Source organism: Oncorhynchus mykiss, chromosome 4, assembly GCF_057628025.1.
Source record: "Oncorhynchus mykiss isolate SJ-2025 chromosome 4, ASM5762802v1, whole genome shotgun sequence".
In the NCBI taxonomy this organism is placed as follows: Eukaryota; Metazoa; Chordata; class Actinopteri; order Salmoniformes; family Salmonidae; genus Oncorhynchus; species Oncorhynchus mykiss.
The window spans coordinates 74,756,862-74,769,687 of NC_143025.1; the positions used below are offsets into that span (position 1 = coordinate 74,756,862).

A 12,826-nucleotide genomic window follows, 5' to 3' on the forward strand; every position below is an offset into this window, starting at 1 on the left:
CCACAGATTCTCAATTGGATTGAAGTCTGGACTTTGACTAGGCCATTCCAAGACAAATAAATGTTTCCCCTTAAACCACTCAAGTGTTGCTTTAGCAGTATGCTTTGGGTAGTTGTCATGCTGGAAGGTGTGCCTCCTTCCCAGTCTCAAATCTCTGGAAGACTGAAACAGGTTTCCCTCAAGAATTTCCCTGTATTTAGCGCCATCCATCATTCCTTCAATTCTGACCAGTTTCCCAGTCCCTGCCGATGAAAAACATCCCCACTGCATGATGCTGCCACCACCACGCTTCACTGTGGGGATGTTGTTCTCGGGGTGATGAGAAGTGTTGGGTTTGTGCCAGACGTAGTGTTTTCCTTGATGGACAAAAAGCTCAATTTTAGTCTCATCTGACCAGAGTACCTTCTTCCTTATGTTTGGGGGAGTCTCCCACATGCCTTTTGGAAAACACCAAACATGTTTGCTTATTTTGTTTCTGGCCACTCTTCCATGAAGCCCAGCTCTGTGAAGTGTATGGCTTAAAATGGTCTTATGCACAGATACTCCAATCTCGACTGTGGAGCTTTGCAGCTCCTTCAGGGTTATCTTTGGTCTCTTTGTTGCCTCTCTGATGAATGCCCTCCTTACATGGTCTGTGAGTTTTGGGGGGCGGCCCTCTCTTGGCAGGTTTGTTGTGGTGCCATATTCTTTCAATTTTTTAATAATGGATTTAATGAAGCTCCATGGGATGTTCAACGTTTCTGATATTTTTTTATAACCCAACCCTGATCTGTACTTCACCACAACGTTGTCCCTGACCTGTTTAGAGAGTTCCTTGGTCTTCATAGTGCCGCTTGCTTGGTGGTGCCTCTTGCTTAGAGGTGTTGCAGACTCTGGGGCCTTTCAGAACAGGTGTATATATACTGAGATCATGTGACAGATCATCTGACACTTAGATTGCACACAGGTGGACTTTATTTAACTAATTATGTGACTTCTGAAGATAATTGGTTGCACCAGATCTTATTTAGGGGTGTCATTGCAAAGAGGGTGAATACATATGAACACACCACTTGTCCATTAACATTTTTATTTTATTTTTTAAAACAAGTTATTTTTTTCATTTCACTTCACCAATTTGGACTATTTTGTGTATGTCCATTACATGAAATCCAAATAAAGATATTTAAATTACAGGTTGTAATGCAATAAAATAGGAAAAACGCCAAGAGGGGTGAATACTTTTGCAAAGCACTGTACCACCACAGTCAGAGGCTGGCACCAAAACAGCATTGAATGAGCTGTATTCCGCCACAAGAAAACAAAAAAATGCTCATCCAGAGGCGGCGCTCCTAGTGGCCGGGGACTTTAATACAGGGAAACTTAAATCCGTTTGACCAAATTTCTATCAGCTTCTTAAATGTGCAACTGGAGGAAAAAAACTCTGGACCACCTTTACTCTACACACAGAGCTCTCCATTTGGCAAATCTGACCCCAATTCTATCATCCTGATTCCTGCTTACAAGCAAAAATTAAAGGAGGAAGCACCAGTGACTAGACCAATAAAAGAGTGGTCAGCTACAGGACTGTTTTCCTAACACAGACTGTAATATGTTCCAGGATTCCTCCGATGACGTTGAGAAGTACACCACATCAATCATTGGCTTCAATAAGTGCATCGATGACATCGTCCCCACATTGACCGTACATACCTTCCCCAACCAGAAGCCATGGATTACAGGCAACATTCTCACTGAACTAAAGGTTCAGCTGCTGATTTCAAGGAGTGGGACTCTAACCCGGAAGCGAATAAGAAATGTCGCTATGCCCTCCGACCATCAAACAGGCAAAGCGTCAATACATGACCAAGATCGAATCGTACTACACCAGCTCTGATGCTCGTCGGATGTGGCAGGAATGGCCCAGTACATCACTGTGGCCAAGCTCCCTGCCATCCAGGACCTCTATACCAGGTGGTGTCAGCTTCTACCCCTAAGCCTTAAGACTCCTGATCACCTAATCAAATGGCTACCCAGACTATTTTTGTTGCCCCCCCCCCCTCTTTTACACCTCTGCTACTCTGTTGTTATCATCTATGCGTAGTCCCTTTAATAACTCTACTCAACTAACCAGTACCCCACACATTGACTCTGTATCGATACCCCCTGTATATAGTCTCGCTATTGTTATTTTACTACTGCTGTTTAATTACTTGTTACTTTTATTTCTTATTCTTATCCATATTTTTTTTACTGCGTTGTTGGTTTGGGGCTCGTAAGTAAGCATTTCACTGTAAGGTCTACAGACCTGTTGTATTCGGTGCAACCCCCATCACAGAGCATCTAACACACACTATTATAGGACAAATGGCAAGATCTCCAATACACACTGACACACACTGACCTGTCAATATCTGTCTTACTGAAGGGGTCTTAATCTGTTGACATTTACAGTATGTACATGTCCTGTCCTGTGGAGTAGCATTGATTTGTCGACAGTTTCTCTTCTGTTAGTACATTTGTTTGTTTGTTTGTTTGTTTGTATGTGTTTATGTACTGTGGCTGAACTTTAGTGAGGGTAAGGGAGTGTGACTAAGGATGTCTGGGAGGACGACACACTGCTGTCGTTACATAGATGCCCAGTCTGTCTCACACTGTAATAGGAGGAACGCACTCTAATTAGGCCCAACTGTCTCTCTCTGTGTGTGTCTATATCTGTGTCTGTGTCTTTGTCTGTCTGTGTGTGTTTCTGTGGGTGTGTTTATGTGTTTTTTTATGTGTGTGTGTTTCTGTGTGTGTGTGTGTGTGTGTGTGTGTGTGTGTGTGTTTCTGTGTGTGTGCGTGTTTCTGTGTGTGTGCGTGTTTCTGTGTGTGTGTGTTTCTGTGTGTGTTTCTGTGTGTGTGTCGTTCTCTTTCTGTGTTTGTCTTTTTCTCCCCCTCTCTCTATACAGTATATAAGTACATTGAGTGTACAAAACATTAGGTACACCTTCCAAATACACCTTCCTAATATATTTTCCCCTCAATTCGTCGAAGCATGGACTCTACAAGATGTCGAAAGCGTTCCACAGGGATGCTGGCCCATGTTGACTCCAATGCTTCCCACAGTTGTATTAAGTTGGCTGGATATCCTTTGATACACTTGGGAAACTGTTGAGCATGAAAAATCCAGCAGCATTGCAGTTCTTGACACACTTAAATCAGTGTGCCTGGCACCTAAGTCTTCTGTCTTGCCCATTCAGCCTCTGAATGGCACACATACACAATCCATGTCTGAATTGTCTCAAGGCTTAAAAATCCTTCTTTAACCTGTCTCCTCTCCTTCATCTACACTGATTGAAATGGTTTTAACAAGTTACATCCATAAGGAATCATATCCTTCACCTGGATTCACCTGGTTAATCTGTCATGGAAAGATCAGATGTTCCTAATGTTTTGTACACTTAGTATATATCTATCTCTCTCTCTCTCTCGGTCTGCCTGTCTTAGTATTTTTGCATTTATTTTTGTCGGTGTGCGTGCAAGAGTGTGTGTGTGAGGTTGTGGGTTTGAGTGTGTGTGTGACTCACTGTCTCATCCCAAAAGACCATTCTCTGAAAGGAGCATAATGTAAGTCATTAAATTAGTATTCTTAATGGGTATTATTTGATATAAAGAAAACCATGTGTTTCAATTACCTGCTAATTGTCCAACTAACCACAATGTATTGTCTCTGCTCCATGGGACTGTCAACCTGAACAATGCACTGTTATATTTCTATATCCTGTTGAAGTGACGCACTGTGTGTGTGCTTACATTCACCTTAAAATGCTTGAGAAATGTTGTCTAAGTATTTCAATATTGGCGTGAGTGTTTGTGTGTGCGTCTGTGCTAGTGGGTGTGTTTTAATAATGAGTTTTAATAATGAGCTGTAAGACAGCAGTAAGCCGGTCTGTTTTTTCCGGAGTGCTTTAATAATGATGAAGCAGCCATTTTATTCATTTGTTGTCGGTCGCTAAATCACTTTCTGCCTTGCCAAAATATAAATAAAGTTGTTGGGTTTATGCAAAGCAGAGGGAGGGCATTCTTAATGACAAAATAATGAGTCTTCAATTTCAACCCACCGCATCATAATTCCACTCCACCCCATCGCCCACTCTTATCTGTCTGATTTCTGCTCTTAGCTTATCTTTGTATCTCCCATCCTTGAGCTTTTGCTGAACGTTTATAATGTAGGGAGAGTTTTTATGTAAAAAATGTATAGCATTTTTTGAAGTGTTTCTCAGGTTGTCTCAGTGAGCTGTTGCTGTAGCAGGTCAGGCGCTAGTCGTTAGCTTATGCTACCTGCCTCCTCATAGCCAGGTGCTCTTTCTGTCTCTCTCTCTCTCTCTCTCTCTCTCTCTCTCTCTCTCTCTCTCTCTCTTCTTTATAATATGTCAGTCAATGTATGTATTTTTCTTTCATCTCTCTTGTCCTTGCTCTTTAGCTTTTTCTCCCTCTCTCTCTCTCTCTCTCTTCAATGGCGATAACACTTGTTTCTCTTCAATGGGGATAACACTTGTCTCTGTCAATGGCGATAACACTTGTCTCTGTCAATGGGGATAACACTTGTCTCTGTCAATGGGGACAACACTTGTCTCTGTCAATTGGGACAACGCTTGTCTCTGTCAATGGCGATAACACTTGTCTCTGTCAATGGCGATAACACTTGTCTCTGTCAATGGGGATAACACTTGTCTCTGTCAATGGGGATAACACTTGTCTCTGTCAATGGGGATAACACTTGTCTCTGTCAATGGGGACAACACTTGTCTCTGTCAATGGGGACAACACTTGTTAGCACTGTCACATTTAAACCACCTTTGAACCACCTTTGTGCTTTATGATTGTACAGATATATAGACATTTAGCCATGATCTTTAATGAATGATTATACTGTACTGTAGCTATATAATGCATCATAAATTATCATTCATTTATAATGCATGCTACACAAGTGGTTAATAGAAGATTGTACCATGTTTCAGGGATGTACATGATGTAACCAAATGTAAACTCTGCCTTGCAACCCTCCTCTACTCTAACATCACAACAGCCATCTGCTGAACACAGCATAACCCACACTAAGGCGTGGGCGTAATAGTCACATGTGAACACACCGTATGTCCATAGGAGAAACCTTATACGTGAACAGTATGTGTGTGAGAGGTACAACTGTACCTGGTACCTGGTACTGCTACAAATGGTTTCCCACTGTGATTAAGTGGCCCTCTTCTTCCTGTCCCTCACTTCCTGCTTCCTGTGGTTTCCTAGGCGATCCACTCGGTTGCCTGGCACCATGAGGGCAAGCAGTTCATCTGTAGTCACTCAGACGGAACGCTCACCATATGGAACATCAAGGGCCAGGGCAAGCCATTTCAGACAATCACCCCACATGGTAAGCTTGAACACACACACACACACACACACACACACACACACACACACACACACACACACACACACACACACACACACACACACACTTTTCCTCCCAATTTCTTTTAATATGCAACCTGTCTTTATAACTTTTCTCTGGTTTCCAACATTTCTCCTTTCTCATCACAATCACCTTTATTCACTGTACATTTGCGCATACTAAGAATTTTACTTGGTGATGTGGGGCTGCAAGTGATAGACAACATTTAGAGACAGAATACAGACATAGGAAGTTACACAAGGTAAACATACATTATTTACAAAATAGATCAAATAAAGTGAACAAGGGTTTAATTAATTTACTCTGTGTTAAACGTTTCCTTCCCTGATGTGACTTTGTCCCCCCCCCCCCCCCCCCACAAAGCAAGAGAAAGCAGAGAGAGGAATAGAGGAGAGAAAACCAAGAGAAAGGGAGTTGAAAGAAAGCAAGAGAACTTTGAACCCCATTCTTAAATTGCCATGTTATTGTTCTTGTGTACAGTGTAATGGGGAAAGGATTCCATTGAAACGATTTTGAATTAGTTGTTTTCCCCGTTGCTGCATGCGTAATCAGTTTAGTATTTAATGAACAATTATGAAACTGTGTGTGACAGGTTTATGTGAAATTAAAAAAGGCTTCCCTTTAAGAAATTTAATTAAGGCTAGGTACTTGTCAATTATTACAATAAATTGTGATTACATTCTTCCTTTTTAGTGAATACTTATTTGACCAAGCCTTAAGTTGACTCCCTTTGTGCACATAGCATTTATTCACAAATCTAGCTATCTCTCTCCCTCTCTCTAATGGACAGGCCTGAATCACTGTCTGACACACACAGTGGCTGCTACTGCTCCATCAGGGAAATGGTGGAAGAAAAGGGAGGAGGAGAGAGTGGAGAGGAGAGAGGGCAAGGGAAAAGAGGAGAAAAGGGAACAAAGCAGAGAGTAAGAGGGGAATGAAGAAGGGAACTAACAAGCTAAAGTGATCTGTTCTATTTCAGGAAAGCAGCCCAAGGATGGAAAGAAGCCAGAGCCCTGCAAACCCATCCTCAAAGTGGAGTACAAGACCACTAGACTGGGGTAAGGATACACACACACACACACACACACACACACACACACACACACACACACACACACACACACACACACACACACACACACACACACACACACACACACACACACACACACACAACCCTACGATGCTTGGAGAGATAATGAATATGGCATCTCTATAGCTTTCCATATGGACTTGTGTCCATGTGTCTCATGTGTCTGTTCGTGTGTGTGTGTGTGTGATATATGTGTGTGTATGTCTGCGCCTGTCTGTGTGTGGTATGTGTGTGTGTGTATGTCTGCGTCTGTCTGTGTGTGGTATATGTGTGTCTATGTCTGCGTCTGTCTGTGTGTGGTATGTGTGTGTGTAAGTCTGCGTCCGTCTGTGTGTGGTATATGTGTGTCTATGTCTGCGTCTGTCTGTGTGTGGTATATGTGTGTCTATGTCTGCGTCTGTCTGTGTATGGTATATGTGTGCTATACAGAGACCCCTTCATGATCCTGTCTGGAGGTCTGTCGTATGACACGGTGGGCCGGCGGCCATGTCTGACGGTGATGCATGGGAAGAGTACAGCCGTGCTGGAGATGGACTATCCTATCGTAGACTTCCTCACGCTCTGTGAGACGCCATACTCTAACGGTCAGTGTGTGTGTGTGTGTCCATGTGTGTGGTTGTTTGTATGCTTGCTATATCATTATCTACAAATATCCCAGTAAGCCTCAGAGTGTGTTTATGAGTGGAATCAGTTTAATTAGCAACTACACTGACGGCTTTGTTGTTTCCAGCCGGTAATATGTTGTGTCCTAGCCCTTCTCAGCATTGACATTTGACCTTTCTGTTTTTGTATGTGTGTGAGACTGTGTGTGATGAATATAAAATATCCCAGGGGAGGTTTATGCTCGTGATTCTTTGTGGAGTACAATGAATGTTAGATTTGTATCTTCTCCCTTGTTCACAATAGCTGTCTGACCTGATTATGTTATTAAATTAATGCCCTGCCCTTTGTGAGATGATGTGTCTTGGGAGAGGGCTTTCATTGATGATGATTTAGATGTTCTGTCTTCTATATCATTATGTAATGACAGAGGTGTTGATTTTGGTGTCTTGTTTTGGGTTTGTTTTGCTAAGATGTGTGTGTTTCAATGGGAACCAATTGATTGGAGGTGGGAATAGACTTAATTCAATTGAATGGCATTTTACATCTTGTGCCGAAATGTCTGGGTCAGAGAGGGGCTGAGTGGAGAACACACAGTGGAGTACCCTCCCCTCTTTACAGCTCACATCTTACCTGCTCTATAGCCCCTGGTAGCCTTTAATGTAGGTCTGCAGGGGAAATGAACCAGGTTAAGGTATGTTGGAGGTCTCAGCCTTCTTTTTCAAATGCCCTCATCTCAGTTAGCCCCAGATTGATGGGTGGTAGAGAACTCAGTCATCAGCCAAGGTGTCCTTCAAGGGGGAGAAGCAGTGTCCTCTACCACAGTGGAAATTGCTACCACGTTGCCTCTAACAATCTATATTTATTAATTGGTTTGATGCTATAGTTGATATCATGTTTAGATGCTTGATGTTTTGGGTTGATTAAGAAGATTGACGCTCCAGTCGGTTGCTGGTTCAAATGGAACAGTAGGCCGCACTATTTTAGGATGCTGCTTGATCAAGGTTGTACATATTCAGACAATAGATGATGAAAATTGTGTCAATTATGTAAAAAATCTTAAGCGGGGGGTGGTTACAAAGCTAACATATTGAATTGTTTTAGGATGGTCACACCAATGACCATCTAGCTATTTGATTTTGAATTTTAGGAACTCTTTACGTATACAAAAAAATACATATAATCATATTTGATGAAACATTGAATTTGGCCTTACTGCTATTAGCCCATAGTATCATGTTTCAAGGTAAGACCCAGATGCAGACTGTGTCAAAGTAACAATGTTTATTTCCACAACAGGGACAAAGGTACAGGACAGCAGGCAGGCAGGCAGGCTCAGAGTCAGGTCAGGCAGGAGTTGGTAATCCAGAGTAGTGGGGCAAAGGTACAGGACGGCAGGTAGGCTCAGGGTCAGGTCAGGCAGAGGGATCAAAGCTGAGAAAAACTAGAAAACAGGAACTAAGACAAGACAGGACCATGGGGGAAAATGCTAGTAGGTTCTACGAACAAAAAGATCTGGCAACAGACAAACAGAGAACACAGGTATAAATACACAGGGGATAACAGGAAAGATGGGCGACACCTGGAGGGGGGTAGAGACAAGCACAAAGACAGGTGAAACAGATCAGGGTGTGACACAGAAACGCATTGAATAACATGGAAAAACAGATATTCAGAAAATAAATCAAAAGGAAGTTTGTTTTAAAGTGTCTGTCCTATATCTGAGAGATATAAGAAAGCTCAGTAAATTATTTATATATTTTTTTACCAATATTTAACAAACAGTGGGCCAAACTGTTTGGACGCTACAGATGTTCTTGTGAGATGACAGATTTTTGGGATATTTCATTGTCTGACAAACACCGCTGTAGGTCAGTGATATCTCAGATTTTGATGGGGATTTTTGTAATGCTAATTGATTTTCCAGGGGGAGCGGACATTGACATTAGGGGGTTCTTAAAAACATTCCCTTGAGGAATTGCTCCTGTAAGTCGCTCTGCATAAGAGTGTTTGCTAAATAACTCAATTGTAATGTGATAACTTATTACATTAAGTGGGTAAAAGTTATTACATTAAGCCTTCATCATTTTTATTATGTTAACCGGCAAGTTATTACATTAACCCGGCTTTATTACATAAAACAATGTAAAAGTTATTATAAATAGAAAATGTATAACATTAACCAGTACTGTTATATTGACCGGTGCTATTAAAATAACCGGTGCTATTACAATAACCGGTGCTATTACAATGGCCGCTGCTATTATAATGACCGGTGCTATTACAATGACAGATGCTATTACATTAACCGGTGCTATTACATTGACGGGTGCTATTACAATGACAGATGCTATTACATTAACTGGTGCTATTACATTAACCGGTGGTATTACATTGACCGGTGCTATTACAAAGACCGGTGCTATTAAATTAACCGGTGCTATTGCATTAACCGGTGCTATTACATTGACCGGTGCTATTACATTAACCGGTGGTATTATATTGACCGGTGTTATTACATTGATCGGTGCTATTACATTAACCGGTGCTATTACATTAACCGGTGCTATTACATTGACTGGTGCTATTACATTGACCAGGGCTGTTACATTGACTGGTGCTATTACATTGACTGGTGCTATTACATTGACCGGTGCTATTACATTGATTGGTGCTATTACATTGACCGGTGCTATTACATTGACTGGTGCTATTACATTAACTGGTGCTATTATATTGACCGGTGCTATTACATTAACTGGTGCTATTACATTGACTGGTGCTATTACATTGACTGGTGCTATTACATTGACCGGTGCTATTACATTGACTGGTGCTATTACATTGACCGGTGCTATTACATTGACCGGTGCTATTACATTAACTGGTGCTATTATATTGACCGGTGCTATTACATTAGCCGGTGCTCTTACAATGATATTTATCCTTAGGCAGTGTAATGTTGATAGTCATATGTAAATGGCTGTCATGAAGAGACTGCATCTTAACCACAGAAAATGGGGGGCTAAAGTCATGTGGATGTAGCTCATCCAAAAAGTGTGTGTGTATGTGCATGTAGCTTGAAGTGTGTGTGTCTTGTTTGACGTTAGCGTTGGTATGGGGGCATGAGGAAACCGATTAGCAAACGATCGGTTGATGGTTGCGTAATGGTGACCATGGCGACCAACCTTATGTTGGGATGCTTTGATTCCATCTTGTAATGGCGACCTAGGAGACCTGGGATTACACAACACTGGGCTGATTACTGCACCACTGGTTCAATCTGCTGTTACTGATGGGGAGGATGGGAGGATGTTGAGCAGGACATTTCATCTTTTATTATGGAATTGAGGCTTTTTTAGAAAAGATCAGAGGCAGACCAATGATACAGACGGACACACTGACAGACGGACACACTGACAGACATCGGCAGGCAGGCAGCACAGACAGCCAGACAGCCGGACTGACAGACACATCCACAGACAACAAAGACTGAGAAACACTTAGAGCATTTCTGAGACATTCTAACAGACAAAAGGAGATAGTGAGAGAAGGCAAGAGGGAGTTGGAGAGAGACAGAGCAGAGAGACATTGATTGTCAAGGTCGTGGCTGCCCTGGTGTACAATGTGTCTCTTCTGGGACTTACAAGCTGTAACTACACTGACTCTGAAGGGAGGACACTGAAAACATGTTCTAGGCTTCCAGTCACACACTGTTCTCTCTACAAACACACACACACACACACACACACACACACACACACACACACACACACACACACACACACACACCACACACACACATGTACACACATACCCACACACGCGCACACACTATCCTCTCTCTGGCTCAGACAATAATGCCTATTTACTCTCCCATTGCATCTCAGCCAGATGCTAACAAAAGAACACTGCGTTTTCTCCTACCACCTCTAACAGCATACTGCTATTGTGCTGCAATATTATGTGTAGGTATTTCAGGTCTGTGGTATTCCTCCATATTCCTTCAGTTCAGCTCAGTTCCTTTTCATCCAAAGGTTTATTGGGCAAAATAATGTTCCATAATCAAACATCCCACTGGGCAAAAAAAGGGTTGAATCAACATTGTTTCCACGTAATTTCAACCCCCAAAATCAATGTGATGATGTTGAATCAACATAGATTGGCAAAAAGTCATCAGCGTAAGGGCATTTCTTATTTTTTTCACCCAGTTGTTTACCTAAATCCAATGACATTTCACATTCAATTCATGTTAGTTGACAATTCAACCAAATGTAAATCAAAACTAGACGTTGAACTGACGTCTGTGCCCAGTGGGATGTTAACTCATCTTCAGTTTAATATTGAAATATGCTTTTAATAGGTTACTATATATTCAAGCTCATATATTTGATCAACATCTTGAAGACACTTATGTCTTTTCGGAATTGTAGATTTGAGAGAATAATTTGAGAGAATATACCCTACATATTGTGTTGATGAATGACATCTATCTTTCTTTTTGTTATGTTTTTTTCATTTCAGATTTTCAGGAACCTTATGCTGTAGTGGTCCTTCTAGAAAAGGATTTAGTTGTAATCGACCTTGCACAAAATGGGTACGTCTGAGTGGATGTTAAAGGACTGAACATGCTTTATTAACATAAAATATTTAGCTACTGTATTAGTTGGACTTCTTGAATGTTCCTACTCATTTGAAACACAACAGTTATTACTAACTAACAGGTTGTTATCCCTGTAGATTTAGCTTAGATTCTGTACTTTCATTCATTTCCATTCTATTGCATGCATCTCTTTCAGTTTCAATGTCTCGTGGCCTGCCATTGTAGGGACTAAAACTGTGAGCTGTAATTCTATGTCCCCTTTCCCAGTTACCCCATATTCGAGAACCCCTATCCACTGACCATTCATGAGTCTCCGGTTACCTGCTGTGAGTACTTTGCTGACTGCCCTGTGGACCTCATACCCGCACTTTACTCTGTTGGCTCCAGACAGAAACGACAGGGCTACAGCAAAAAGGTAAGGACCACACTTTTCTACAATACACCCTCTCAGCTACTGGGCCCCTCATAATGGCAGTACTGGGCTATTGCAGGAGTATTCAACTCTTGCCCTACGAGTTCCAGAGCCTTCTGGTTTTCTGTTCTACCTGATAATAAATTCCACCCTGCAGGTGTCCCAGGTCTAAATCAGTGCCTGATTAGAGGGAAACAATGAAAAAAAATCTGTGGAACTGACTTGGAGGTCCAGAGTTGAGTTTTAGGGTGCATCATATCCCATCAATGTTCATGTTGAAGGACACACAGTAAATAACATTCGATAGTCCAATCTCCACCCTGTTCTGCATCTTATCTCCTGTATCCTACATGTTCTCTAATTCTAGCTTTATTCTACCCTCTATCCTGTCTCTCTCTGTTCTGCTTCTTTTTAATTCATTGTATTCTTGTTATATTCTCCCGCGCTGTTGGAAATGTCACCATGTACTGACCCTCTCCTCCCTCTCATCTCTCCATCCCTTTATCTCCCTGCCTGCTTCTTTCTACTGTGTGTCAAGTAAGGGGTGGCTGTGGGAAGCGTTCTTACTGAAAGATCAATGTTGAGTCATACCACTGACCTTTGTATGTTCTACCGCGTTTAACACAACCTAAAAAACACATTTGCGCTCTCTCAGACACACACACACACACACACACACAC

At 41.8% G+C, this 12,826-nt stretch overlaps 1 protein-coding gene across 6 annotated transcripts in view; it reads left to right on the plus strand.

Moving 5' to 3' along the window:
• Window positions 1–12,826, plus strand: part of LOC110521064 (syntaxin-binding protein 5) — a 129,332-nt gene that overhangs the window by 96,266 nt on the left and 20,240 nt on the right. For all 6 annotated transcript variants that reach the window (XM_036976010.2, XM_090233007.1, XM_036976008.2 and 3 more), the window contains exons 8-12: window positions 5,272–5,395; window positions 6,417–6,495; window positions 6,960–7,114; window positions 11,655–11,727; window positions 12,001–12,148. In XM_036976010.2, the coding sequence (XP_036831905.1) occupies window positions 5,272–5,395; window positions 6,417–6,495; window positions 6,960–7,114; window positions 11,655–11,727; window positions 12,001–12,148 (579 nt within the window). The remainder of the gene's footprint in view (window positions 1–5,271; window positions 5,396–6,416; window positions 6,496–6,959; window positions 7,115–11,654; window positions 11,728–12,000; window positions 12,149–12,826) is intronic.